Source organism: Saccoglossus kowalevskii, chromosome 2, assembly GCF_978046115.1.
Source record: "Saccoglossus kowalevskii chromosome 2, keSacKowa6.1, whole genome shotgun sequence".
NCBI lineage: Eukaryota > Metazoa > Hemichordata > Enteropneusta > Harrimaniidae > Saccoglossus > Saccoglossus kowalevskii.
Window position 1 is genome coordinate 12089639 of NC_140642.1, and position 27553 is coordinate 12117191.

At 33.5% G+C, this 27553-nt stretch overlaps 1 protein-coding gene across 1 annotated transcript; it reads left to right on the top strand.

Annotated features, from left to right (window-relative positions):
- Positions 1-4642: 4642 nt before the first annotated feature.
- On the top strand, positions 4643-26477 carry LOC102805191 (uncharacterized). Its single transcript, XM_078008039.2, has 16 exons — positions 4643-4777; positions 8944-10583; positions 11114-11268; positions 12315-12462; positions 14553-14614; positions 14801-15729; positions 16686-16827; positions 16984-17133; positions 17792-17871; positions 18684-18813; positions 19223-19295; positions 19706-19779; positions 20196-20376; positions 20841-20985; positions 22235-22384; positions 23640-26477. Exons 2-16 carry the CDS (start codon positions 9080-9082, stop codon positions 23758-23760), a joined length of 4044 nt encoding a protein of 1347 aa, XP_077864165.1. The 5' UTR covers positions 4643-4777; positions 8944-9079; the 3' UTR covers positions 23761-26477.
- Positions 26478-27553: the final 1076 nt, after the last annotated feature.

The following is a 27553-nucleotide window of genomic DNA, read 5'->3' on the forward strand; positions in this document are numbered from 1 at the left end:
ATTTTTTTATATTTCGATTCTCTCCTACCGACTAGAAAGTGACAATGTTTTGAATATACTCAAATTGAATATTTATCATATTTGAAGGGTAAGATTTAATTTGTAAACTGATTAAGAGGTTTTTTTTTATCACAAAATTCATATTATTGAGGTAGCGGGCATGGACTACTGAGTTTTGTCTGTGTTATCCATCATCTCTCTTCATCTTTATCAATTATACGTTTTTTCCCCGTAAAATTCGGTCATCCTGTATTCGTCTCAGTTGAACAACACCATGACCGAATGCTGCCTCTCCCCCGAAGCACAAAAAATACTCAGGATTTATTCATCGTACGCTAACAAAATACGTAGCAGTGTGTGAAAATGTTCAATCAAGTCATCAGCAGATTTGCCATCACTGTGATATGATGCTAAAGGTGCCATCAAGAGCGTATTTGTCGGTACATGTTGCATCTTTGGCAAAGACGGAAATGTTTGGTATGTGTGATGTACAGAATATTGTTATTTTAATTAATAAAAATTAATTTTATTTCGACCCAGGCATCATTTTAAACATTTATGGGACGCATGCTATTTTTTTAATACGCAAAAAGAAGACATGCCATTTTACCAAGTGCCTTAGGATGCAATAGTCTTTCTCATACACTGGTTGTTACTCACAGGCACACACCGAATTCTTTACAGAAGAAGCTCGTTATGTGAAAGTAGAAAAAACACAAATATTAACTCGTAACAAAAAGAAGACATGCCATTTTACCAAGAGCCTTAGGATGCAATAGTCTTTCTCATACACTGGTTGTTACTCACAGGCACACCGAATTCTTTACAGAAGAAGCTCGTTATGTGAAAGTAGAAAAAACACAAATATTAACTCGTAACAAAAAGAAGACATGCCATTTTACCAAGTGCCTTAGGATGCAATAGTCTTTCTCATACACTGGTTGTTACTCACAGGCACACACCGAATTCTTTACAGAAGAAGCTCGTTATGTGAAAGTAGAAAAAAACACAAATATTAACTCGTAATAATAATAATAATAATAAAGTAATATCTCGTATTAACAACATACCAACTTGTAATAACGTGCTAGTGTCTCGTTAGTTCATGTTAGTAACTCGTTTCAACAAGTTTATGACTTGTTATTACGAGTTAGTTAATTTATTCATTCTTCTCCCCAACAAACAACTGAGTAATAGTCTAGTAAGTCAATTATGCCTAGCAGCAATACTTACGATTGGATAAGTCTTGTGCATAGCTTACAAATAGAAATCAGGTGACAGAAACATTAACGGTCATATACATCTAAATACTATTCGGTAAATTATACGTGGTAGGATTTTGAGATATGTTTTAGATTAATTAAATCTATCAACCAGAAAGGGTTTATTTGTACGTTTCCCGACTTTTTTGTTTTTTTACGCCTCGGCGTTGAAAAGGTTGAAACGAAGAAAGTATGAGAGTAAAAACGGTCGTTTGCTTTCTAAAATGGACATGTTTCATATAACTAAAATTACTTCTCTGTTGGGTGATATTTTGAGACGTGTTTTAGAATGGTGTGTTTACTGGTAATATTGAAATTGGTACAGTGGCGGATCCAGCAAAATGTATTGGAGGGGGCCAAGCTACGCTTAAAATTACGGAGCGTAAATCGCAGAGAAGTTATGCGTAATCCAGATGATATGAATCGTCATGCGTTCGGAGGGGGCCATGCCCCCTCCCCTGGCCCCCCTCTGGATCCGCCACTGAATTGGTATGCTGTTTACGCCTTCGATATTGAAAAGAAGACTGTTCGAATGTGCAAAACGGCTGTTTGTTTCCTAAAACGGAAATATATGACCGAACTAGAATTTTACGTCGAATGGTTTATTTGCCGAATATGTTACGCTGTTTGAAAATTGCCTACATTGTAATTTCAAAATTATTGGCTTATCGGAGACATGACTTTTCTATATGCACAGTCTTATTCGTTTGAATACAGTGGCAGACATGGTGGCCGGTGCGGTGGAATTTGTTCATATATTCATTCCATTCCTCGAATATAAAATTCATAATTGTAAAGCAAAACATGCTAGAATGTCTGGCTTGAGATATATAATGAAAAAAAACACATCTATAGTTGCCATTATTGTGTACTAATGGACAACTTTAATATTGATCTATCAAAATCATATTATATTGATAATTTGGTTGCAATTCTCCAAAGTCGTTCTTTACACCAACTCATTTCACAAATACTGAGAGTACAAATATTTATTCTAATCTAAATCGAGGCTGTACAAATGCCGGGGTTATCGCCGCGGGCGTTTCGGGTCATTTCCTGACCTGTTACAGGATTCGAAAATGTCCCATGTAAAACGAATTTTCATTCATTAAAAATACAATATAAGAAGCCTGAAAGTTTTAAATCGAATTTTTCAGGTATGGAAAAATGTGTATTCGTGCAACGATGTTAAGGCATTCGACCAGTTTTATATTTTGTTTGATGACCTATGGGTGAAACATGTGACGTCATTGCTTACTGTTACTAGCTACCGGGTATTTCAGATTCCTGTTACCCGCCATCTTCGCCAGCCAAGGAACGTTTGTTTCGGGTCACCCCTCTGAACTGGAGGAGTCGGCACCAACAAACCGTGCGATTCGGACGATAGTTAGCCACTACTACTAGTATTTTGTTTTCTGCTACTTTACTAATCATTGTCTTCATAGGTAATTTTATTAAAACTTTAACTCAAATAATTTCTGAAGACCCAATATATGTAGAAGTATTTTTTTTTTGTTACAAATGTTTTTGCATTGTACGCCCACTGCAGATTTACTGAATATTTTAACCTGTTTAATACGACCTTGGCGTCGAAATGCAGAAAATCCGAGTTTGAATATAACAGATATAATTTTATAATTTTATTAATTGTATAATGGCCTCCGGCCCATTACAATCATGCAATTTAATTATTGACAAGAAATAAATTTACATTACAAAACATGTATGAAAATATAGATGAAGAGAGTGTCAATACATAATATAAGCCCTATATAATAATGTGATGGGGATATTAATATATACAAGCTTATTAGGTTATTCTCATTTGATCTTTGATTAAAAAAACACTTATAAATAAATAGAGCCAACGAGTTAATGATTTGGCTTTTAGAGGAACTTAATAGTTGTACTAGAGTATTCAAATTTGGGGGTTGTGTCTCATTTGGAAGATACTTTTTCCTGATTGTGTCCCATGCAGTGCATTTTAGTAAAAAATGATATTCATCATCAATTTCTTGCAGACACAAATGACAAATACGGCCCTCCCTAGGGATATTATTATGTCTGCCTCTTTCTATTTCTAAGGGGTGGCACGCACATCTTAATCTTGCTATTGCTCTGCGCAATTTTAATTGTGGCAATGCCACATAGTTTTCAATCCCAAAATTTGTTTTGTATTGCCTATAATACTGCGTTTTTTCGCCAGAACAAACGTCTATATACCAATCTGTAATTCCAGTATCTTTGACCCGTTCACAAACTTTATACAAGAACATATCAGAGTCCCCCACTCCTTGATTAAACCAGACATAACCAAATCCATATTTAAATAGCAGTTCTTTAATTTCTGTGGCCCATGACCTTTGTCCTTTTTCATAACAAATATATGTGCTTTCTAAAACGGGTTATGTATAATTGAACAAAAAATACGCCCAATGCATGGATCTGACTGTCAGTATTTTGAGATGGGTAGATTTTGCAAGACTGCTGGCACCGAACTTTTCCGAACATTCGTTTTTGAAGATATTTTATTTTATTCATAATGACACTTCATACAATCAAATCGAGTCGTTTCCAACAACTCGGTCAGTAAATGTCGAACGCATTCCCTCTTGTCAGGGAATTCTGCAATATTATCGTTTTATTTGAAAGTTTATGTGCAGAATTTCTGAAGTGATACAAACCATATGGTTAGTATTCATAGCAGATAGATTTGATTCAAATCTGTAGTCTAAATTGATGTGTTGGCGATTCGTTATAGTTTGAACTATGCATACCAGGTGACGAAATATCTTTATTAATAATTAATTAACTTATGGCCATATTTATCCAGGGTAGCCTATTCATTGAATACAAAAAACATCGAACCCCCATAGGACCCTGTTCACAATAAAACAAACTACAAATAAATAAATTATACATAACAATAATGAATACAAATATATATTTATATACAAAATTAGTTATTCCACTTATTTAAAATACACAACAGGTTGCACAGAACAGCATCAATTGACGAGAGATGGAGACTCAATCGATCCAATATTTTTTGAAACTGGAAAATAACAGACGAAAAGTCAAATTTAATTTATAAAAAATATTAGTTTGAATATTTGAATATTGTTTGTATACTGGGAGAATATAAAGTTATACAAAAACAATTACAAGCCATGGTGAAATATAACGTCCCCGATATTACCATGGTGATGAGGGCCATTAATATTGACATGTCATATCAGGAATTGAGATAAGATTAATATGATTTAAAGCAAAACAGGAAGTCACTTCTCATCTTTTATGTTTTTAAGCTTTCACACAGAGTTGACCCTAAATTCGATGAACTGACCTCACTTTCATATAAATTATAAGAATGCATGCTGGGAGAAGGCGCCACCACCGCTGTGAATAAGAAACTTGATTCGAAAAGACGGGTGAAATGTCATTCTGCCTGAGCACTCAGCATATCGTCCAGAAATTGTATGTGCAGTGATCGCGCCATTTAAGTATTAGTACAGGTAAGTGGTGATGTTGATGTGCATTAAATACTGTCAATCAGTAGATAATTGTGAATTTCCGCGGCCGAACGTTGACGGTTGTCATCGACGGCGATGCGGTCACCGCACCCCACCCATCGATGAACTACTCCATCATTTTGTCCGCCTGCAATATTGACATCGTGACCGCGAAGTGCATACAGAGAGAGGCCCACGGGTTTATTTCACTAGAATTCGATGTGTGGAGTTTCGCAGCTTTTATGCATTCACTTGCTTTACTGTATCGTAATTTCGAGCGGCTACGCAGCGTTCTGGACGGAATATGTTGGCCTTGCTCTGGGTGGACACCTGTGAGATCGCTCGCTTAAATCGTTTACACCTGAGAATGATAGTCCGACATGTGAAATGAACTGTGCGTTCAAAAAACTGAAACAGAAATTGAAAAGCTCACCGTCACTCCGATATATATGCAGTAAACAAATAGACGTCAAGTTGTAAGCAAGTCTACATATTCATATACTGTAAAATACTTTTTTTTTGCTATTTCCAGTGAAGGAATGATTCAGTGAAAATGAAATCCTACATTTAACATTCAACCCGCCAAAATCAGTGAAAATAAATTCCATACAAAACACCCAAAAAGTCTTTTCAGTGAAAAATTAATACCAACTAAAATATTTCACAGTAGACACTGGTCTTATTATTTTATTACACATAGAGGTAGGTTATAAATTACTGTTCTTAGATGTTTAACAAAACATTTATAAATTATTCATTACTGTATGACATTGTTTGGTCAAAGATCAAAACGTTAAAAACAGTCATTATGCCTGAAGACTTTCCTACCATGATATAGTCGACTAAATGCAAATCGTTGAAGTTGAGCAACATCAACAAATTATTTTATTTCTGTCCACCACATAAATTTGCAAAATTAACATATAATCGACAAAAGTTCTAAGTTATGGTTGAGTTGACATAAACGCAACTGTAACTGTAGCCATGTTAGAAATTGGTTATACGACAGGTAGTACTGTCAACGGTTATACATACCTGCTCAGCAAAATGGTCATTCTGTGGCAAATCAATCTTCCAGTTTTCTTCAACAAGAGATTGAATATGTATGGCTAGCATTCTACCAATGTACTCCACCTCATTGACCAATTGAAAGACATTTGCTGTAACCAACTTTCAATAACATACATTGAGGTGATTTGAATACTTCCCTGGTACAAACTATATGTATATTTATAATAACAACTCAGCTCCATGCTCAGCCATCTTGACAAAATATTTAATATGGAAAACTAATCCAGTGCAAACAAGTGCTCCATGCTCAAACTTATGGATTGCTTTTTTGATTATGTAAATCTGCCACAGCGTACAGTCTGAATAAAATAAGGAATGTTTTTACGTTTTGTTTTTTATTATGTGTGACTGTCAATCACACGTTTGATGTCACCGTGTTAGTAATTTTTGAAACAAATTTTATAACAAACTATGTAACCAATTCTTGTGGCTTGTCAAAATCTTGTGGTATCTCGTTGTGAAATCAAAGAAATGTAAAAGTAGTAAAACTCTTGCCCAATTTTCTTGCTTATAGCGGGTGCTACTATGAATCTAAAAACAAACAAAAAATGTTGTCACCAAATGTGTCAGTTACAAATATACACATCACGGCTTTTTTCAGGTATAAAACAAAAAATTCATGAAAAATTACATATTTAATGACAGTTTCAGAAGAAATAAAAAGCTGTCGTGCACGTTTATTTTAGAAAACAGACTGGCAAGATACATTTTTTTTCTTGCCCTATATATTACAACTGTGGTAATGTGATAACGACTCTGCTAATCTTGGAATTTGAATAATTAAGAGTTATTGGTTGAGTTGACATTTAGTGGAAATGTTAATTATTCAACATTTTCTTCTAATAAAACGCAATTTAAACATCAGAATTTAAACATATTTACATTAACCATGTGCTCATAATTAAGACAACGTCTATTTCAGCTTGCTTCAATGAGCGTAAATAACGAGAAATCAGACAAACCCTGTGAACCACATCAGATGCTAATCTACAAGCATTTGAGAAGGATTACCAAAAATTCTCAATATATATGGCAGTTGTATGTTTAAGTTGACAACAAATATACAGACCCAAGATAAACAGAATGTAGTACATTAATTAAGTACCAGGTATAGCAGTTTAAATATTTTAATGTGTTACAGCAATATGTCTACATTTATACTTTGAGTATATGCTCTAATTATATAGCGTTAACTGTGATTGGTCAGTGTTGAGTCACATGTTTTGAATATGTGCACTAATAGCATCAACTGTGATTGGTCAATATTGAGTCACATGGTTTGAATATGTGCACTAAGCATCAACTGTGATTGGTCAATGTTGAGTCACATGTTTTGAATATGTGCATGAATATCGTCAATTGTGATTGGTCAATATTGAGTCACATGTTTTGAATATGTGCACTAATAGCATCAACTGTGATTGGTCAATGTTGAGTCACATGTTTTGAATATGTGCACTAATAGCATCAACTGTGATTGGTCAATGTTGAGTCGCATGTTTTGAATTCAATATGCATAACTGTTAAAACTGACATCTTGTGGCTGTTAGATAATTTAGACACTATGTATTTCTATTAAGTTCAATAATCGCTTTCATCAGCAGCATCCAAATGTGACATGACCTTTGAACCGATGTCACATAGACCAATACACTGCATGCATGATAGTTAATTCTTTTGTGTCATTGAACAGAGACATGAATAGAATTTGTTCAATGTCTATTCATTTCTCGTTTAATATGAAAAGAAATTCAATATTTCTGCCAGTTGATGGTATTTAATTTCAAATAAATGGAATATGATGTATGTGATAAATTCTTACATTGAGTTTGAGATTAAAGAAAAACATCCAACAGAAAATTAAATTGAAAACATCGTTTGAGGGGGAGTTCAAACCAAAATTTTACACTACTGGGCATGTTACTGTGCAAATATTTTGAGATATGAAGAAATCATTTCACCATAGTAACCAAAAATACAAATTTTGAACATTTTCTATGACGTTTCAGACCCTTATTTTTAAATTGTCAAGGTCCCTAATTTATTTTTTTGTTATTTCATTGACATGACAATAATAATGAAAAGAAGATAACAATCTTTAATATAGCCTTAAGCTTTTCTCCACCAGACTTTTTAGACAAAATTTTTCACATTTTTTCTTTTATTCTTCAATATTTCTGGAATGAACCTTGATTTTGGAGTCAACAGACAATATTTGGGTCAATTTTCAGTTATTACTCAAACCAATTTGGCTATTTTTGTCTAAATCTTCTGAAGGAAATTGCAGACTTATAAACTGGACTATTTTGTGAATTTGTGATGAAAAGAGGGAACTGGTGGTGAAAAGGTTAACCTCCTTAATAAATAAAATGACCTGGCATACGTCTATATACCTACATTTTTTATGTCAAAAAATATCTATATTTGAATAATGTCTCATAATTATGGTACGTTTTGTTTACACTCGCCATTCGCGCATCACCGTAAGTGCATATATCGCTTACACGAACCCATTATTGTCTGTTTAAAGATTTTACGATCTAAAAATGCAACTTTAATAATGGACAGGATGGGGGGGGGGCTTGTATTTGACTGCCCCTGGTTTACATTGAACTGCTATTTGATAACAAGTTGGCACCCCTGCAATGTGTCTCCATACTTAGATGTATGGTTTTTGTATCAAAGTACTCTGTATGTTCAGTTACAAATCTGATTGAGGAAAAATTGTACCACAATAATTACTCTTACACTCATTTTTTTAATTAAATTTAGTAGGAATTTAAATATGACACATTTTTTATCTTTATAATATAGATATTTGACATCGGTGTTATTAGTATTATTCTCCAAAGGTTATTCATAAAATTATTATTTTTTATGAAATTTGTATTTTCAATTCTACGATTATATTAAATATGAAAAATATCAAATTACAAATTATGAAATTAAATAAAGAAAACAGCATTGTTCATTTTCTAATTAACTAAAATCCAATTTAGTTTATTACTTCCAGTTCTGTCCTACTAATATAAAAATCCAATTCTGCCCAATAAATATTGATTTCTCCTTTTTTACGAACAGTTTGTCTTCATTTTCAGGTTTATTTTTTATCCCCAAGTGATTTAATGTGAAAGACAGATGTTGACTCTACACACAAGCAGGTAATCTCATTACCCGGTCTCGACAGCCAGACATGCCATTTATCGTTCCCTGATATAAATATCATTAGTTGCCATGGAAACAGATGAGAATGATGACTACAGCCCATCAGATTACTGGAAGACTGATTTACCAGCACTCACGCCTGATGATATTGATCTGATTACCGTGGACCGCATGGTGAAACCAGATGAAGAAGAAACAGAAGATCATTTGTATTGGGCACTCCGAGATCACAGAAGTTGTTCGAATTTTGAGGATGATTCTCTGAGTGTCCCAAAGCATGAAGATGGTTGCGTATCCCAGCAACCGAAGGACAAAGATCAACAGAATATGGATAGAGAAAAGAAGACCAGAATTCAAGAAGTGTCACCGAATTACGATGACGGAACGAAATTTAACGATAGCCTGAATGAATTTTACCAAACGCATGATGAGATGCTGCAACACAGACAGCAACAAATGCAGTTTGCGCAGCCAGGCTGCATGGAAGAACTGCAGCAGGACACGCCAGAGGAAAACCAATATGCCCCAATAGAAAATAAGAGAGAAGCTACAAGACCTAATAAATTGGAGATAAAAAGCCAAAATATTACAGCAGTGTTGGAAGAGATTGATGCAAGTACAAAAATAAATAATGGCATTAAGCACCCAGATATAAAGACTGAATATCCTATCACAACCACCAGACAATTAGTGTCGCCTACGATATCTAACCTTCAGAACATGGATGTTGCAGTACAGCCTGGAATGAAACGTAAAAAATATGACTCTGAATCAACCAGGCCTCCATCAGTTTTTTCCTCCAAGATGTTGGGACATTTGAATTTTCGTAGCCAATCTGAGAGTGGGATTAAACTTTCTAGAACTGTTCACAAAGCACAAAATGGCGATTTGCGGCTAAATCGACGAATGTCCCTGCAGCAGATACTCAACGATAACGATATGGTTAATAACGTGCAGAGTAAAGTGTTTCATTTCAGTCAGTCATTCGATTCTTCAGTGTTTTCGCCTCTAGAAGGGAAGTCATGTCTAGGTGCATTTCAGTTCGGTGCTGATGACCAGAAGAAATCTCTTTTCACAGTTGGTATGTCACCGACAGAACATAGGAAGAAACTTATCAACCAGTCGTCATCTGAAGACTTTGATGATAGTGTCTTCAATAGCAGTCCAGAAAAAGCTGAATCTACTGTGATTGCGAATGTAAAGGAAAAGGAGAACAAACAGGAAACCGAACAGGAAAGACCTGTTGATTTGAAGCTGTTGAGTCAAGAGAAAATATTGCCATTGAACCAGTCACCAATGGATAACAGACAGACATTTACTGTTACAAAATCAAGACCTCAGTCCCTGACTCAATTCAATCTTCCACAAAATGAAAAAGCAGTCAGTCAACTGGCAAAAGCCAAGTCAGTAGACATGAAAGAACCGATAGCACCCACGCAGTCACGTTGGAGAAATCAATTCAAGAGTTGGTTATTTGGGTCAAAGTCAGTTGATGTCATCGAAGAGTCTACACCAGTTGAAAAAACTAAACCGGACGTGAAAATTAGTTTCCAAGACATGGGGACATTTGAAGGTAAGTCACAGCTATCAAATGACATTGACCTTGATAACATCTTTTAGTCTCAATCGAGGCATGTTGTAAATTAATAGAGAGACCTTATCTCCATGGCGATTGTAAAACATATGTTCATAAGAGACTGTTTATTGAACACTTCAACTTGACTCATTCCATGAATGTGTTAATCATCTTTACAATGTTACTGTCATTTTGTGATAATTGATTATATGCTGATGAAAATATGATTATTTGTCACTGTACAACGTTTGGAAAACTCTGAAAAAAAAATGCATTTTTGTTGTATTTTCCATTGTTGGTTTGACCCTTTGAGCGTCAATGTCGACTTTTGTCACTATTCACAAAATAAGATAATTTACATTGTTCACAGATTTTTCCCCAAATTTTGATCTAGACCTGTAATAGAAAATTATGTCCATTTTGCTGTGCATACTTTTGCTGTGCATACCTGTGAAACACCTTTGTAATTTACATAAATGTGTGCACTACTAATAGAGCAAATATGGTATATTATTGTTTGTTGATAGGTAAGATGCTTGTGGACTGGTTGTGTTCGTCTGCTGGGAACAGTGATCAACAAATCATGAGATCGGTAGCGTTAGTGTTCTGTAACAATCTGGTTGATATTGGTGTACTCAAACCCAAGGAGACTGCCAATCAGGGCGGAGTACACAGATTTATGGTAAGTTCCATGCATCTATCAAATTATGTATAAACGTCACCATCAAAAAAGATAAAAATTAAAATTATTAGATTAGAACACTTTACTGTACAACACTTTGAAATAGTGACATGATATTTTAGCGAATTTGACTCAAAGCACAAATTAACAAAAACTTCATCTCAGCCAAAGTACAACAATCTTCATTGTGTGACTATGCTTTATTTTAAATTAGTTACATTTTGAATTGGTGAAATTATCGATTAGCTTAATGTTGAAAAGAAAGACAATTTTGAAAAAGAAAACCATACAAATTGAACTTGATTGTGTGCACATTCTGTGTAAGAGTCGGTACCTACCTACATGCTTTTGTACCATTTGAACACCATTCACTTTCCCGCCACAATACTGGAGCAACATTTTGCAAGTTTATGCATTTTTACTTATTTTCTATGGAAAAATTGGTACTAAATGGACACAAGAGACCTCATCCATACAAGTCTATTTACAATGACTTTTTACATGGTACACTGAGGAAAACACAAGTCTTATAGATTTTTATCTCCTTGAATATTGAAGCCACTGTTCTCCTGTCATGATTCTCCACATTTTATCATCCAGTGCTCAGAATCAATGTCATATTGATGGCACACTTTCATTTTCTTTTGCTAACATGATAATATTTAAAATTAGCATGCTTTTTGTATTTTTTCAAATGTCAAATAAATATAAATTAATTGTCATCTTTTTAATGAATTTTCTGTCCATTTCATTTTGATTGGTTGATATGTATCAAGCACATTCAATTTTATGTTCTTTAAAGTACATTAGCTGAACTACTCTGAATTGCGTTATTTTATCGTAATCTTACCATCATACATGGCTATTGTCTGCCCGAAAAACTAAAATGATCAAGATTGTCATGAAGATGGACGCTTTAGGTTACAACTCGGTTGACGAAACCTTGCTCTCTAACTTAGGGCAATATTCCGATATAAATTCAGTCATATATTTCATTGTTTTTATAGATTTTCCATAATTTTAACTGTTTTCTCTCTACCAATCAGATCGACTCAATGTACTGTTGGTCCCATCAGTCACATTCATCAACAACACAAGTATCGCAAGTATCATCTCCGGGACGATTGGCTCAAGTCTGGCCACCACCTCAGGCGCAACCAACCACAGAGGCTGCCCTGAGGTATTCTGAAGCAGGTACATTCATTTCACTACATTTTAAAAATACATATGAAACTAAAACTGCAGTTTTTAAACCCCTTTTCACCACCATTGTTTTTCTTGTTATCAATATCTTTCAGAAATTTGGTCTTTCAAGATATCTCCTTATTTTCATTAAAATATGAAAAATTTATAACTTTTGATAAAAACTGTGTGCAATGATCTATCTTTCTATTCAAATTTGATTAAAAATGTGGAAAACAAAATTCTGGCAGGAAAACAATTTGGTGGGGAACAGATTCAAAAGTTATTCCTCCATGTATCATTTTCTGTCTTCTCAATTTTTCACTAAATTGTTTCAACACAATTCCAATTACTACTACCGTAAAATCTGTATTAGAAGCCGCATCCCTAATAGAAGTTGCATCCATTCTATTTGAATAATTGAGAACCAAAAATTCATCATTTCTCATATGTGTAGATGCTCTAATAGAAGCCGCATCCCCTCTGTTGCATTGTACCATTTTAATAGAAGCCGCGGCTTCTAATACAGATTTTACAGTATTACCTGTACTTTTCTGGTAGATCTCTGATTTCTAAAGCCATACAATCTATATCCCTTTGTGTAACCTAATTTCCTCTATTTTCTGATACTATTTGCTTTATTCATATGAATCAACAGCATTCAGAAAAGGTAAGATATTTGAACAAAAGCAATGTTTACGCATGATTTAATGATCTTATCAAAAGTTTGTGATGTCAGATTGTTTGTTTTTATTTCTTTTGAAAATCTAATCTTGTGTTGAAATTGAAGGGAAATACAGATGCATTGAAAACAGTTTCTGGATTAAATTTCCAATCAAAATTGACAATTTTTCTCAATTTTGTTCTTAAATTTGTCTATAAAAACTAGCAGAATTTCTGAATAGCTATGTGTCTGATCCAAAATTTATGAGCAAAAGAAAATCGTGTAGTGTTTAAAAGAAGGTCATTGACAACCTATACTACTGTAAAATACTTCATTTTCGCTTATATTTAATTTTCGCTGAAGAAAAGATTCAGTGAAAATAAAATCCAGTGAATATGCATTTTTTCCTATATTTTACATTCAACTTGTCAAAAATCAGTGAAAATAATTTCCATAGAAAACACTCAAAAATTAATTGCAGCTAAAATAAAGTATTCTACAGTAATTGAAATTATCACAAAGCTTATGTCTGAATTTTGTGTAAACAATGTAAAATACATGTGTTGTGTATGTTGCTATGAAATCTCATGTCACACTCATCGCCATGACCACCATCATTTGATTCTGTGTAAGGCTAGTTTTGTGGGGAATGAATTTCTTTGCAATGCTTAAAAGCTAAAAAAAAGAATCATTGATCAGAGATACTTTCTAGCAAGAAAAATTCAACAGTTTACAGTCATTTCAAAAAATCTTTAAAATGTTACCACCTGTGTTTTTTTGCTAAATTTTCATTTTGAATGTTGTCTGTTCAACGTGCACTGTTTATATGAACATAGTACACTTAAATCCTTTGAGTACTACATTTTTTCATATTCAAATTAGTGTAAATTCGTTCACATTTACTGTCATTTTCACTGAATTCAGTCTTAATTTTGGACCAAACAGACTAAATATGACATTGTTTCTAGTTTTGAATCTAAAAATTTGAAAATTTTCATCAACTTTTCATGTAAAAATTAGCAGACTATAAATGGAACTATTTTGTGGATGGTGACTGAAGTCTTGACATTGGCATGCAAAGGATTAAACATGTTCATGTCATGAAATAAAGACACTTGTTGTATTTTCTTTGTTACAAACATATCTCCAGTAAAATCTCACTCAAACCGAAAATTACATTTATTGTAAACTGAATTTTTTTGAAAATATGACATATTTGGATCATACGGTAGTAAGTAATTGTAGTGCTACTAACACAGCATATACCATATTGTAATTGTTGTAAATCTATAATATGTTTATATGTGGAGTTTTTTGGTTTTTTAAGTGGTTTTTAATGTAATATATCCAAAGGATCTATGTACTTTGTTTTGATGTCTGTCTTCCTTTGCTGTGCTTTGAGTCATGTGATCACTTTGTACTAATTTGCATATTTCAGAGCATCAACAGGTGATAATGGGACTGAAACGCCAGCATAAGGAGCAGTTAGATAAATTACAGGTATGCCAATTTATAGTTGCAAAATATCTGTCTCGTCAATATATGTGACCTTCAAAAACATAAATAAATTCTGTTTTATTTTAATGTTGAATTTTAAGAAAACATTTGAATCACATTTTTGACAGGCTCATTGTTGAAATTCAATATAGTGTTGTGTTGTTTTGTATTGTTTATTTCATTTCACAGGACCAGTATGAGTTAAGTTTATTTCAACTTCGCGGCGAGTACGCTGTTCGAACAGTGCAACTAGAGGATGAGTTAAAACAATTGAGAAAAGAACGTAACAAGTACAAACTGGTTGCTGACGACTTTGAGCGGAAAAGAACAACTCTCTATGTAGACGAAGCAGTTCAAACTGATAAAATAGAAGTTAAGATCAAAGTCAAACCCATCTCGCAACCAGACGAGGAGGATGTCAAACAAAAGCTTACAGGTCCTCCACAACAAATACAGTTGCCAAAATCAGAAGATACATCAAAAGAGAAGTTTCTTGAATCTGTTTCTCCAACACTGTCACCATTGTCAGATGATGGCATTCTAGGACAACCACTTGCACCACCACCTCCGCCACCACCACCACCGCCACCCGATGGCATTCCAGGACAATCACTTGCACCACCACCACCGCCGCCGCCACCACCACCACCACCACCACCACCACCCGATGGCATTCCAGGACAACCGCCACCACCACCTCCACCACCTCCACCACCGCCACCCGATACCATTCCAGGACAATCACTTGCACCACCGCCGCCTCCACCACCACCACTACCACCACCACCACCACCACCACCACCACCACCACCACCACCACCACCGCTGGATGGCATTCCAGGACAATCACTTGCACCACCGCCGCCACCACCACCACCACCACCACCACCGCCACCAAATGGCATTCAAAGACAACCACTTGCACCTCCTCCACCGCCACCTCCAGGAGGATATCCACCTGGTGCCTCACACCCTCCTCCTCTCCCTCCACCACTCTTCAGCATGCCAACACCTCAAGGTCCCCGAAAACCAATATTGGAACCCAGCGCACCAATGAAAGCTTTGTATTGGAAGAGAATACAAGTTAACGAAGTTGATAAGATTTGTCAAAATCAACAGTACGTATTCAGCATTACATTATTTCATGTCATATACACTTTTAAAATTGGTGAAAGCTGCTATATATAATAGAAAATGATAGATAGAAATATGATATACATAGAAAATGTAATAGAGAATTGTAATCTTTGGCAGTTATTCCATACAACCAGACGTATCGAACAATGATTCATATGTACAGTACTCTGGATATCCTCTCGGAGGGAGGAGTGCGGGGGGGGGGGGGGGGGGATGTATTGCCAGAAACATCTGGTTAAACTGAATAACTATGAATACCTATTACTATTTTCTATTTATTTTCTTATCTGGTTCAATATAACTAATTACTTCAATATGTTTTTTTCTTCATGGACAAAATAAAAACCCACATATCACAAAGTCGACACAGTGGAGCTGTTTATATTACTGATTGTCCGTCGTCGTCTGTCGCCAACTTTACAATTTCAACTTCTTCTTCGAAACCGCAAGTCAGAATTTTTTTCAAATTTGATATACAAGTACCTTGGATGGTTCTTCCTCAGATTTGTTCATTTCATGTAAAAATTTTAATTTCTCTAATTTTGATGAATATTTTTGATAAAAAGTGATATTTTCAACTTCTTGTTAAAAACTGCAAGTCCGATTGCTTTGATATTAAATTTATAGGTACTACATGTGGACCTCTCTCAGATTTGTTCATTTCGTGATGATATCTTTAATTATACTGGTGAATATTTTTGTTAGTTTTGGTAAAAAGTGATATTTTCGACTTCTTGTTGAAAACTTCAGGTCTGATTGCTTTGATATTATATATATAGGTACTACAGGTAGACTTAAACTAAACATTATATTTATTGCTAGTTATATGTAACTGTCACTTATCCAATTTTTCTGTTTGGTCTATATATTAATTATTATTTGAATAATTTAATCACATTTGTTAGAAATATTTTTTTTAATTTATATTTGTTGCTAGCATGAAGCGTCACCCCATATTATGGGATAACTTGCAAGAGCTCAGCATTGATCCACAAGAATTTGAAGCCAAATTTTCAAAGAAATCCACTATAAAAAAGAAACCATTGTCAGAATCTATGAAGCGAAAAAAATCACAAAAGGTAATAGAAGTAATTTCATATATAATTCTGATTCTATGAATTATCACTTTTTAACTGACTGCTTCTATCCATGCATTCACTTGTGTATATTGTTCACAAAGTTCAAACATTCTTGTGTAACAAGCTATGGACTTAGTGATTTGTCTTTCTGAACAGGTCTTGAAATGTCTTGATACGCAACGGTCTCAAGCGGTAGCCATTTTGATATCTGGTTTACGCGTTGCGATGGACGATATCCGGAATGCAGCAATAAACATGGACACGTCGGAAATCGATGTTGAGAATCTACAAGCTATATATGATATTGTAAGTTTCATGACGACTTATTTATATTTGGAAGTAGCTACTATTTCCCATAGATTCTGCATGGTATGTTGTAAATAGTTCTCATTGTATTAAGACCAAAGGATATTGTGCAAGAAAGAATTATAGCAATACACTAATATGTAAGTTATTGATATTCACATGTATATGTATATTTCTGGCATCAGATAAAATTCATTTCACAATTTAGTGCTAAATAAACCATATTTATTCTATTAAGAAACACAGAACAGAAGCAAACTTTAACAGAAGCAAACATAAATTCATTTATTTTCTGAATCATTAAAAAATTATGACCACATATACCTCTGTCAGTTATGTGAGCCCATGCTCTACTAATAGAAAAAAATATGGTATATGATTCACTCAATATTCTGGCGCCAGATAAAATTGAGAATTGTTTTCATCACAATGTTTTAATAAAAAAAAAAAAATTTGTAGTTGGATAAATCATCCATGCTTGGATCGAAACAAAATACTTTAATAGTGTCAAAGTAATGAAATATTGTAAATAAAAATACTCACCATAGCAATTTTGTGTTAGTCTCAAAGATTTATTTGGGTGTACGTACATGTAATTAAAAACAAAATATTGTAACGATTTAGGTTTTCTCTCATCTGTAATTAATTTACTTTGCAGAGACCCATGATGGATGAAATCGAAAAGATTAAATCCACATTAGAGAAGAACAAAAATACACCACTGGATAAACCTGAGCAGTAAGTAGCCTGTAATTATTTCCAAAAGATCATAGTAGATTTATTTAGCTTTTGTGATGTGTGGATTGTAATTTTACTACATTGAGTCCGGAAAGAACGTGAAATGTTTGTAACGGCAAATAAGAGGAGGACTTAAGATGATGTTATGTGGTTTGATATGTGTTGAAGAGTTGTGCGAATTGCAAGATGACCACAAAGTTGCATACATTATTGGCGATCCGCTTCGCTAGGATTGCCCTTAAAATCACTTTCGTGTGTGTGTGCAATTACACTGCAGACACACGCAGACACAGTGTTTAGCTAAGTTGCGCACAGCGAGAGATCTCTGGCGGCGACATTGTTACACTGTATCAATGTGATCCCAATGCAACTTTGAATGAACTGTAAATGCTGCGTTCAATCTAGAAAATAAAATAGCAAAACGGTCAGAAGTAATGTAACAGCAGAATACATCCTAGTAATAAAGTGACTTCTGAAGACTGAATGCTTTTTGTGAACTTCGAATACGGTGCCCGCTTTTAGTTATAAACTGACAAGCTCCACATTCATGTCCTACCATGGTAACAGTCGAAAACATTTTAGCTCTTTTAGTGTAGCGGATGTTTTTGTAGCAAAATTAAAACATGCTAACCTTGTTAGATTTGTTTCATTTGTTACTGCCCTCTACGTTACATAGTATGTTTTACTTTGTTTGTGTTTGATACCGCTTGGTATTAGAACATGGCGCCCTCAATGGTGGAGGGGGGGGGCATCTTATTCAAAGAAGATTCAAGCGTTTATACTGAATAGTTTTATCTTTTTCTATTTACCAGGTTTTTGCTGTCTGTATCGGAGATTCCATGCTTTTCTGAACGAGTCCATTGTATACTTTTCCAGCATTCCTTTGATGAGAATAAGTCTAATATTGAAAGAAACCTGAACACCATTAAAAAAATAAGTGAGGTATGTTTGATTTAACGCCATCAGTTTTTTTCGCCAAAATGTTGGTGCACATATTCTTCATATATTTTTCTGTAATTCATTTTTATAATTTTGGGGTGAAAAAGTATTGTATTGGCTTATTGATTCAACCTGTTTCTTAGTATTAGTTTTATGAGGTTGGTTCAATCTCTTAAGGTTTCAAAGACATGCACCACAAACCAGTCAGCAACTTAGCTGGTAATGTTCAAACGTGTTCAAACCATTTAGCGGTGACAGTAACTAAGATGTATATAATCGTTTTCTGTTATTGTTATTTTTACTAACTTCCATGCAGTTTTGTTCTATATTTCTATATATATATATATATATATATATATTTATCAAATAATGCTTTGTTCTTGACTTGTTTTTGTATCTATTTTATTTGTAGGAGTTGATATGCAGTGAGAGTATCCAAAAAGTCCTAGGATTGGTGCTCGCTTTTGGCAACTACATGAATGGAGGTGAGTGAATAAATACCAATAATGTGGTAGGCATCAACCATGATGTGACAACACTGATAACAGAACGACACCGTGCTGCTAATTTTTCGTTGTTTGTGTCTGTATGTGTGTCATGAAATGAAATATTGTCAATTTCTATATAATAATATATTCACTGACCATTCTCGGTTTCTGTTGTGTAAGTGACGAGATGATGAGTCCGATGATGAGGATGACTTCACTACACACAGCCATGTATTGACCATTTCAATGTTTGTGTGTGTGTCATGAAATGACAACACTATCAGTGAAGATGACAATGATGGTTCCTCCACATAGAGACCATTAGTGTTTGCATTCGTCATCAATGACCTTCTATGACAGATCATAGCCTTCGATGTTTGGCGTAACATTTGCATTTATATTTACAGGAAGTCGTACGAGAGGACAAGCTGATGGTTTCAGTTTGGATATTTTACCCAAACTAAAAGATGTCAAAAGTTCTGTGAGTATATTAATTTAAATAATATATTCAATATTCCATCAACTGATAACTTTCATCTCTAATATTATAATGATTCTAACATTTGCATAATTAAAACTACATTTAATTATTCCTGTGAATTGTTGTATATCTTGTGACCTGACTGACTGGACAAATAATTTCATATGCAAATTTTATGCAAAATTTATGCAAAAGTTTTTTTAGTTTACTTCACTACTAAATCACACTTGTTATTAGTTTTTTTTTTTCCTGACCACCTTAAAGTACCCACTTTATGAAAACAAATAGAGAAACGGTAAAGGTTTTTTTATCTGCCACGAAAAGGTGTTAAGTATTCCCTTTTCATGTCTGTATGATTATATTAAAAATTTTAATTGTGAATTTTCTCATAATTGTCTTTTTTGTTGTAATTTCAGGACAACAGTTCAAGTTTATTGCAGTATATAGTACATTATTACGTGACTCACATAGATGAACATGCTGGAACTGAACTGTGTCAGTTTCCATTACCGCAACCAACCCATTTACAACAAGCTGCCTTGATTAAATTTGAAGATCTACAGAAAGAATTAAAACAAATCCAGAAAAATTTAGAAAGTATGAAATATTGTTAAGCTTAATGCGGTTGAAAAGATAATTATTTATTCTGTATTGAATAGAAACATGACTGAATTAACTTAAACAAAGATATAACACAACTGAATATTTTACATGCCAATGTTGCTTTCCTTTTTTCCCTCCCATCTTTTTTTTCCATTAAAGAAAAAGAACACAGATATTCTGGCTGCAATTCACAAAATAGTAATGACTTTCATTGCCTAAAATTTTTTGCGCCAATATTTTTCTGAAAACTTGCCTAATTTCAATAATATTTTTTCAATTTAGCCTTTTTTGTGGACAGAAGGAAATTCACTCAATGTGTACCATGTTTTTATCATAATATTGAAAAATAAGCAGAATATTTGATGAAAATATGCCATTCCGTAAAAGCGTGCGGTATTTGTCAGTAATCTATTTCACAATACTCGTACATCATTCTTTTTGTCTATTGTTGATAAAAGGCTGTGAGAGGAAAATGAACCAAGTTTTGGAGAAGAGTCAAGAGGATCTGATTCAGCCATTCAAAGACAATATGGAAAACTTTGTAATATCTGCTAAACAAGAACTGATCAAACAACAAACATGCATGGAGAAAACTGAAGAACAGTAAGGCTTAATTTATATTTCACAAAGATGAAACTGGTCTACACCTTTTTGGTCTGACATTTTATAAGCTTTTTGTAGGCTCTTCTTCCTATTGTTTTCTTTTAATAAGTGCTTCTTTTGTTTTAACAATTGGTAGGGCTTGATTTTCAAGCCCACAAATATTGCTAAATAATGTGTGATAAACTACATGTACTACATCTCTGTTTTTTTAAATCGCCCTCTAGAGGTAAATTTTGTAAAACATATTTTACAATGTTTGCACTGCACTGGTTACCAGTACATAAGCAACTATAAAACACATATACCGGTACATGTTATTTCTGTTATCCCTGCCCATTGAAAATTTTTGTTTGATGCATGCAAAACATGGTCATTAGATGACTTGTTTGGAATATTCAGTGTATACTGGTAATTTCAAACACTCACCGCAGTGCATGTCTAGTTCTTCTAACCAACACTTGGCAGTGCACAGGATTAATTTTCATTATGTGCTAGTTGCCGAATTACCATAAAATGTATGAAAAACTGAATTATTGTTACAAGTGTGTCCCTGAAACAGTAAATACCTTTTTTGTAAAAATCAGCAACATTTTTTTGCAGTGGCTATAAATTGTTGATAAACTAACTGTCTTCAGGGTGTGGCATTCCTGTATGCAAATGGGAAACAGAATGCACTTCAAAGTTTATGAAAATTATGTATTTGTCAGTACCATTGTAATGATTTTGTGAGGACTTGTATTTAATTAACTCATTCCATCAGAATATTGGTACAACATATTGCTTGATTTTTATTTATCTTTCTCAAATTTATTGGTTACGGAATTTGAAAATTATAGAAAATATTAGGCAGGTTTATTTTTGCAAAACGTGACAAAAGTTGACTTTTGCATTTCAGAGTGTTGAAAATTTCAGATTTTTCATTAATTTGTGATTGCTCTGGTATTTAGTCTTGCTATAATGTTAAATTGTAGCTGTGTTTAACAGCTACGGTAGTACCACATGACTCTCTAGTAGCCTACTGTGGCTATTTTTTATATTATTTACGATTTCATACCTTGAGATTACAAATAGTTTCCATCATAACTCCACAATTAGATTATGCTGATTGACACACTGAGGCCAAAAATGTATACAAAATGTGTTTCATTTACATAAAATTATTTACTGATTGAGCATGTACTTTATAGAATACCTTTATAAATAACTTTGATGTAACTATTGACAATGTTTCATTTTGCCTACGTTATAGATTTGATAATTTGGTGCAGTACTATTGCCTACAGCCCAGGTCAGGTGATAAAAAGGTCACACCAAATTATTTGTTTGGTTTATGGGCACCTTTCTGTCTTGACTTCAAAGAAATTTGGAAAAAAGAACAAGTCAAGATCACCAAGAAAAAGCAAGTATAGTAATAAAATACAAACCCCAGATTTCATGTAATTTACAGATAATCTGTAATGTTTCTGGTTTCCAATTATATGAATGGTCATGGAATAATATACCCTAGAACTTCTGTAACATGTTACTGTTATTTGGGCCACTGGTCTGCAGACTACTCATATATCAAAGCCTACAGTGCACAGTTCATATGTCATAATTCACAGTGCATAGTTCATATATCATAGTTCACAGTTCATATATCATAATTCATGGTGCATAATTCACAGTTCATATATCATAGTTCACAGTTCATATATCATAGTTTATGGTGCCTAGTTCATATGTCATAGTTCACGGTGCATAATTCACAGTGCATAGTTCACAGTGCATAGTTCATGGTGCATAATTTATATGTCATAGTTCACGGTGCATAGTTCATATGTCATAGTTGACAGTGCATAGTTCATGTCATAGTTGACAGTGCATAGTTCATGTCATAGTTGACAGTGCATAGTTCATATGTCATAATTCACAGTGCATAGTTCATATATCATTATTCACAGTGCATAGTTCATATGTCATAATTCACAGTGCATAGTTCATATATCATTATTCACAGTGCATAGTTCATATATCATTATTCACAGTGCATAGTTTATATATCATTATTCACAGTGCATAGTTCATATATCATTATTCACAGTGCATAGTTCATATGTCATAATTCACAATGCATAGTTCATATGTCATAATTCACAGTGCATAGTTCATATGTCATAATTCACAGTGCATAGTTCATATGTCATAGTTGACAGTGCATAGTTCATATGTCATAATTCACAGTGCATAGTTCATATGTCATAGTTGACAGTGCATAGTTCATATGTCATAATTCACAGTGCATAGTTCATATGTCATAATTCACAGTGCATAGTTCATATGTCATAATTCACAGTGCATAGTTCATATGTCATAGTTGACAGTGCATAGTTCATATGTCATAGTTGACAGTGCATAGTTCATATGTCATAGTTGACAGTGCATAGTTCATATGTCATAGTTGACAGTGCATAGTTCATATGTCATTATTCACAGTGCATAGTTCATATATTATTATTCACAGTGCATAGTTCATATATCATTATTCACAGTGCATAGTTCATATATTATTATTCACAGTGCATAGTTCATATATCATTATTCACAGTGCATAGTTCATAGTTCATATATTATTTTTCACATTATAATTCTTAATACTCCTAATATCTTTTCAGGATTGAAGAAGCTAGACTTCTAGCCAAACAAAAACAAGAAGAGCAAAAAAAGTGTTTTACAACAACTCCCAAGAAACCAGGTGGCTTGAAAGCAAGACTCCTTGCCAAGGGTAAGATATGAAGAGATCTGCTGGAGTGTTACTTGTCTCTTCAATCAATCCTGGCGCAGTTTTCTGTAGTCATTATGTAAAAGTCAAAATATGTTGTGACGAGTTGGTTGGTGCCAAATACTCATAGCTTAGAGACATTTTCTGAGAATTGTGAAAAATGTTATCTTACATGTATGTTCCATATTAATATGGTGGTATATTCAATTAGAAATTGTTTCTGGACAAAAGGTGTGCTCCTGAGGTGACATATTGGTGAGAATGGATTAATATTTTAAAAATTTTTTATTAATTAAAATCATGTGAGTGTCATTTTAATTAATGAATTCAACTTTCTGTTTTTTTTAATTAAAATTACTGGCAGTGGGAATAGATTTTACTTTTTTGATTTTTAATGAAGTATTGAGAAAAATTAATAGATAATTGTTTCAAAATAATCATGTCACAAATTACTAATGTAAGTAAATTATCAATTTTTCTACCTGTGTTATTGATCATTCATGGATATCCTGTGTACAGAACAGCACTTTCTTTAGTGTGAAAATATAATGTTTTCTATTTTTTTTTATTTTAGTTTTTAAAATGAATGATCAGTTAAGTATAACTAAATGCAATATGGTGGGTTAACAGTATTTTAAAATATTTATTGAAAAAAATGTATTTTATCTTGATAGTTTAAAATGTCTGAAATAATTTATTATGTAGTCCTGTGTAGACTAGAAACCAGTCTTATCCTGTTTAAAAATGGAACCTTTCTTAACCGGTCTAATCCTGTTTTAACTGGCAACCTGCCCAAACCAGTCTAATCCTGTGTAGTTTGAAAACCTGTCTAAACTGGTCAGATCCTGTGTAGACTAGAAACCTGCCTAAACCAAACAGACATTTATGAAAAAAAGAAGCATTTGTTAAGTCCCACTGATAATTGGCTTAGACATGGTTTTGGTTTATTTCACAGATGTTGTAAAATAATTTCTGATGGCATTTCTGTATGGATAATAAAGATATAACAAGGATACCACAAAGTATGCACTCAATCACAGGATTGTATCAACCTTTGCGGCATGCCTTTGTATATATTTAGTGCCATCATCATAATAAATTTATAGGACTTTTTTTTTTAGGAGTTTGATTTGTAAGATTTACCTGAGTAAATTGAACAATGAAGGAACTTGGGGGGAGAATGTTAGTCAACTGAGTGGTTTGGTTTATAGATTTGTTCCACAGTTTATGACACATTTGACGGTATTATGTTGTCACATATGGCGAGGTAATCTGCGTCAATTTCGTCACTCAGTCTTTTGGGGTTAAAGGTCATCCTTTCATCTGAATTCCAACAGATGTAGGTCTCAAGTTTATTTGCATCATCGTCAGAGAAATTCCATTTAAAGATTGGCTTCATGTTCGCTGGTGTCTAATAATTGCTTGCCTAGTATTCTTTCTGACCGTTCCCCTTCAGCATCTTATAAAAATTCAGAATTCAAGCCATCTTATCAAGAATATGTACAGTATTATGACTTGAAAATTGACTGTGAAACTGTCTCAGCAGTGCTGTGGTTTATTTGCAATGGGCTTAACCCTGTAAATTCAGTAACAGTATGTCATGAGTCATCAGATGAAGTATACTGTTTATTATTATAACTAATCCTATGTGTGGATTTTGACATTCACCCCCCCCCCCCCCCCATATAACTTAAAAGGCAGTATTTTGGAGATTTTTCTTTTATAAGTTGTTGATATAAACATTAGGGTACAATTTTCATAGAACAAAACCCTTGATTTGGCTGCAGACACAGCATTATATTTTTTGGAAGAAATACTGAATAACTCGAGTATGAGTACCGGTTATTAAAAACAAATGTGTTTTATTCAGTGTTTTATTGATTGAATACTGCCATGTTTGCAGGCAAATCTATATTAATGGTTTATCATATCCTAATAATACCTTCCCTATCTAGATACAATATCAAACAAAATGATTTAAATGTACGCAAAACTTTTCATTATTTAACCATTTTGCTTTTCAATTCTGTACAAAGTTTGCAGCCAAATAAACATATACCATGTTGAAATAATATAAAAAATAAAATAACTTGTATAACATATATTTAATAATCCTAATAATATTTGCAGAGAATAGTTTTCTATTGTAATAGTAATTTATCCACATAGTCTTCCCGTAGTTAAAGCAATATAAATCTTTCCGGTGCCTTCTTGTTTATATAGGTATTTTAAATACATCTATTTCATTCAGTGTCTGTATATTTTTTGTTAATTTCAAATATTGTAAATTTATTGCTATATATTGTATAGCATTTTGGGTTTGAATATTTTTTTTGATATTTATTATATTTATTTTGATAATTTGTCTAAACATTTTTTTTGGAAAATTTATTTTTATTAAATATGGAACTGTTGCCATGGAGATGTCAGTTCAACAACCAATGAATTTACAGAAAAAACAAACAAATATTGATTTTATAATTTGCATATTTTGTTTGCAGTTTTATGATTAATAATATGCTTCAGTGTTTTATTTTGGATTGTATTTTTATAATATTAAAATTATGATATGCTATGGTTTTAACATTCTATGTAATTGTATTGATACTAATAAAGTCATATTTTTTTTTAATTAGCTGAGGTTGTTGTAGCAGTCATTGGTCAGTTTATTGCTTTTGTATCTTTTGCTTTTAAGTTATTTTCAGTGAATAAATATTTTATATTTGTACAAGTTGTCTTTTTTTGTCTTGTTTCATCATTTTCTATTTTTCAAAGCTATTATTTGATTTTTAAAGCTCTACATATTGTGTGCATCAATTGAGACACTGTGTGTTCAGGCAGTTAGTTTTTAGTTCCTGTTGGAAGTAGTCTGAAACAGGGACTTTATACATTTTGGGTTCCGTTCGTTCATCCATCCATTCGTCTGTCTGTGTGTGTGTCCATCCGACCGTCCATCGTCATTTCTTAGAGACGCCTGGTCAAATTTTCATTTTACAAAGAAGGTTGTACAGATTTGGGTTAAATTTTGTACAAAGGCAAGATATAATAGGTTAAATGTTTTTAGTTATTTTTTCTTTTTCATCGAAATTTAGCCAAATGGCATTCATTTTCATCAAAAATGAATAAAATCACGAAATTCAAACTGTCGCCAACCGTTTCTTGGACACTGACATGCCTTGGCAGATTTCATTCAAACTTTGCATTGACATCAGTCATGGTGGGTTATTGATGCACATCATTTTTATTTTCGTGATTTGATTCAAAATGGTGGACTGGTGGCCATTTTGTCTTTTTACAAGTGTTCTGCTCATTCACAGAGATGGTTTTACAGATTAGGTTTAAATTTGGTACAAAGACAAGATATAATGGGTTGTTTTCAGTTATTTGGGGTTTCATCAAAATTTAGCCGAATGGCTGCCATATTCATCAAAAACTAATAAAATCCATAGAAGGTTGTACAGCCATCTGAACAAATATGTTCCACCACATTTATCTTGTCAGATCAGATCAGATCAGATTTATCGGATTAATTTGGTGGTGCCATAGAAGGTTGTACAGCCATCTGAACAAATGTGTTCCACCACATTTATCTTGTCAGATTAGATCAGATCAGATTTATCGGATTAATCTGGTGGTGCCATAGAAGATTGTACAGCCATCTGAACAAATATGTTCCACCACATTTATCTTGTCAGATCAGATCAGATTTATCGGATTAATTTGGTGGTGCCATAGAAGGTTGTACAGCCATCTGAACAAATGTGTTCCACCACATTTATCTTGTCAGATTAGATCAGATCAGATTTA